The following is a 2818-nucleotide window of genomic DNA, read 5'->3' as shown; positions in this document are numbered from 1 at the left end:
GCTGCGTTAATGATTGGCGAAACACGGGGGAGACCTTCGTCATTGAAAAAATCGATTACGTGGAACGAGTTATTCCTAATTACTCCAAAGCAGTCTTCAAAGAACATTTTCGGTAAATAATATATATATTTATGTTGAAAAATAAATTGGGATAATTTAAAAAAATGAATACATAACAATCACCTACATTTTTCTTTAATTGATTACTTACAATTAGAGCTGAATAGAGCTTAAAATAAATCCATTTTTATTTTAGAATGTTTCCTGAAACTTTCGAAATAGTTCTAGCAACAAGTGGTCCAGGATTACGAGCAATTAACAATCTCTCAGGGAGAAAACAAATATCAGAGAGAAAGCAACTTCTCATAGCTATTTGGTTTATGGCTACCCCAGATTCATACAGGTATTTAAATAGGAAAAACTATTTTAAATAAAAATCTCATTGCTTATTATGACATGTATATAATTATTTTAGACCTGTAGCGACAAAATTTGGAGTTGGAAAAGGAACTGCTTTTCGAGCATTAAGGCGAATCACATATGCTTTGCATTGTGTTGCGCCTCAATATATTAAGTGGCCAAGAGGTCAAAAAGCTATTGACGTAATGACTCGATTTGAGCGATATGGCTTTCCTAGTGTAATAGGAGCTATTGATGGGACGCACATCAAAATCAGAGCTCTTTCAAAAGACACCGACTCGTACGTAAATCGAAAAGGTTACCATTCAATTAATGCTCAAGTAGTATGTGATTCTTTTGGACTATTCACACATTTATATGCTGGACAAGTTGGATCGGTCCACGATTGTAGAGTTTTTCGCAATTCTTCAGTAGCCCGCTTTATTGAATTGCCTGAAGAATGTTTTCCAAATAACTCACATTTGGTTGGAGATGCCGCATATGGCATTCATTCTCATGTATGCAATGGTGCCTTTTCGAAATAACGGACATCTGACAAATCTACAGGAAAACTTTAATTACTGTTTATCTTCCGCGAGACTGGCAGTGGAACGTATTATAGGATCTCTGAAAGAGCGTTTTAGAATCCTTCTGGACTGTCTGCCATTAACAGATGTGAAGAAAATTCCCGAATTTATTGTTGCTTGCTGCGTGTTACACAATATCTGCGTTTTACAAAATGATGAAATACCCATAGGTATACAATTAAGGCATGTCGAGGAAATTGATCATATTATACATAATAATAATGCAACAGAATTAGGAAAAGCCAAACGAACTCTAATTATGAATGCGTTACGAATGAGAATCGCTTATTAACATTTACTGCTGAAATGAAAAATAAGTATCCAATTACTGGGCTCTAATATTCAACAAAACTTGAAAAAAACATACAAAAAAATATATATGATCAAAACAAAAAGAGCGGTAACATCCATAGTTCTTCACTTTCACTTTGTAAAAATTTAACTAGGTATTAAAGTTGTATATTTTCATGTATTATAAGATAATAAATCAGATACTATTAACATATTTATTTGATTTTATTGCTTTATTATATATAGAATTTTTTTTTTTTAATTATTCATTTTGACATTAAATTATCACAGTATACATAGATACTAGAACGGTAAGTTATTATCACAGTATACGTAATGTACTAAGTATATCGTAATCATAAGTATGGTTATTATCACAGTATATGATAAGTTTCGTTACTATCTAAGGCTTATTTGCAAGAGTCTGTAAGACGGCGAGTAAAGATTTTTGAATTTCCAAATTTTCATTGTGCATTCTTTCACGCTCTTTCTTCTTTTCTTCATATCTTTTTTCTCTTTTTTTCTCCCTCTCTTTCCTTTCTTTATCTTGTTGTTTTTTTATATCTCTCTTTCTCCTCTTATATCGTCGATATAATTTTCAAGGATCGTTTCTACACGTCTCTTTTTTGAGGCTATAATGTATGTTAATATAATAATGTTAAGGAATTTATTAAAATTATTAAATAAAACATCGTTGTATTACAGTAGTCATTTTTTACCTTTGAATGAATCTTCTGCAAATGATCCAGATGATGATGGTGATCTACTTTCTATCGTCGGCATTGTTGGACCTTCACTGGAGGTGAAATTCCGCTTCGGCGGGAGGTTTTATATAAGCCTTATCGCCAATTAATGAATCCATTACCTAAAAACACAAAAATACTATTATATTTAACTCGTAAAGTTTACTAATATTTACAAACACTCGTGTACTCACGGAATAAAATGACCAAGAACTATAGATGTTGCCTCACTCTTTTTGTTTTGGTCATATATTTTTTTATATGTCCTTTTTAATCCAGCAAGTTTCATTGGATCCCAGTAACTGGATACTTATTTTTCATTTCGGCAGCAATTTCTCTCCATATGACATTATGCATTTTTATACCAGAATGATTCTCTCTCTTATTCTGGCAGAATTCATGTTGCCTTTCTCTGTATAATTCTATTAGTAGGTGATACTGCAGCATCAGGCCACACAAACGATTTCGAATTTGATGACTGATCTAAACATTTTAAGACGTCGTTAATTAAATTTTATTGCAAATTTATACTATCGATCATTCTTTATTGAGAAGTAAAAAATTGTAAAAAGAAACTAAATTACCGATGGTATCAGGTTCTAGGGATTGTTCCAATTCTCTGGACTCCTCAGTTTGAGTTACAGTAGATGACAATCTTGCAGATTCTTCAGCATTTTGCCTGTATTGTTGAACAATGCTTCGCAAAAATTGTTCATCTGTGAAATTATACATTAATTAGTTTATAGGTTATGTCAATTATGATTTTATCATACAAAAATATATATATATTGTTACGCC

General features: G+C 31.8%; 2 protein-coding genes across 2 annotated transcripts; both read left to right on the top strand.

The window, feature by feature from the left end:
* Window positions 1–8: 8 nt before the first annotated feature.
* On the top strand, window positions 9–434 carry LOC105450370 (the record flags this gene model as incomplete). Its single annotated transcript, XM_011690168.1, has 2 exons — window positions 9–112; window positions 257–434. Coding segments are annotated over 2 exons (282 nt in total), but the record flags the coding sequence as incomplete, so codon positions are not given.
* A 457-nt stretch (window positions 435–891) lies between these two features.
* LOC105450363 lies at window positions 892–1284 on the top strand. The gene has a single exon (XM_011690157.1). It carries the CDS (start codon window positions 892–894, stop codon window positions 1276–1278), a length of 387 nt encoding a protein of 128 aa, XP_011688459.1. The 3' UTR covers window positions 1279–1284.
* Window positions 1285–2818: the final 1534 nt, after the last annotated feature.

This window comes from Wasmannia auropunctata, unplaced genomic scaffold (assembly GCF_000956235.1).
Source record: "Wasmannia auropunctata unplaced genomic scaffold, wasmannia.A_1.0 LD336111.1, whole genome shotgun sequence".
In the NCBI taxonomy this organism is placed as follows: Eukaryota; Metazoa; Arthropoda; class Insecta; order Hymenoptera; family Formicidae; genus Wasmannia; species Wasmannia auropunctata.
The sequence above is the reverse complement of the archived record's forward strand: the minus strand, read 5'-3'. Positions and strand labels throughout refer to the sequence as shown.

Bases quoted from the DNA above. Each gene is read 5' to 3' on its own strand.
- LOC105450363 (XM_011690157.1), top strand. From the start codon at position 892: ATGCCGCATATGGCATTCATTCTCATGTATGCAATGGTGCCTTTTCGA.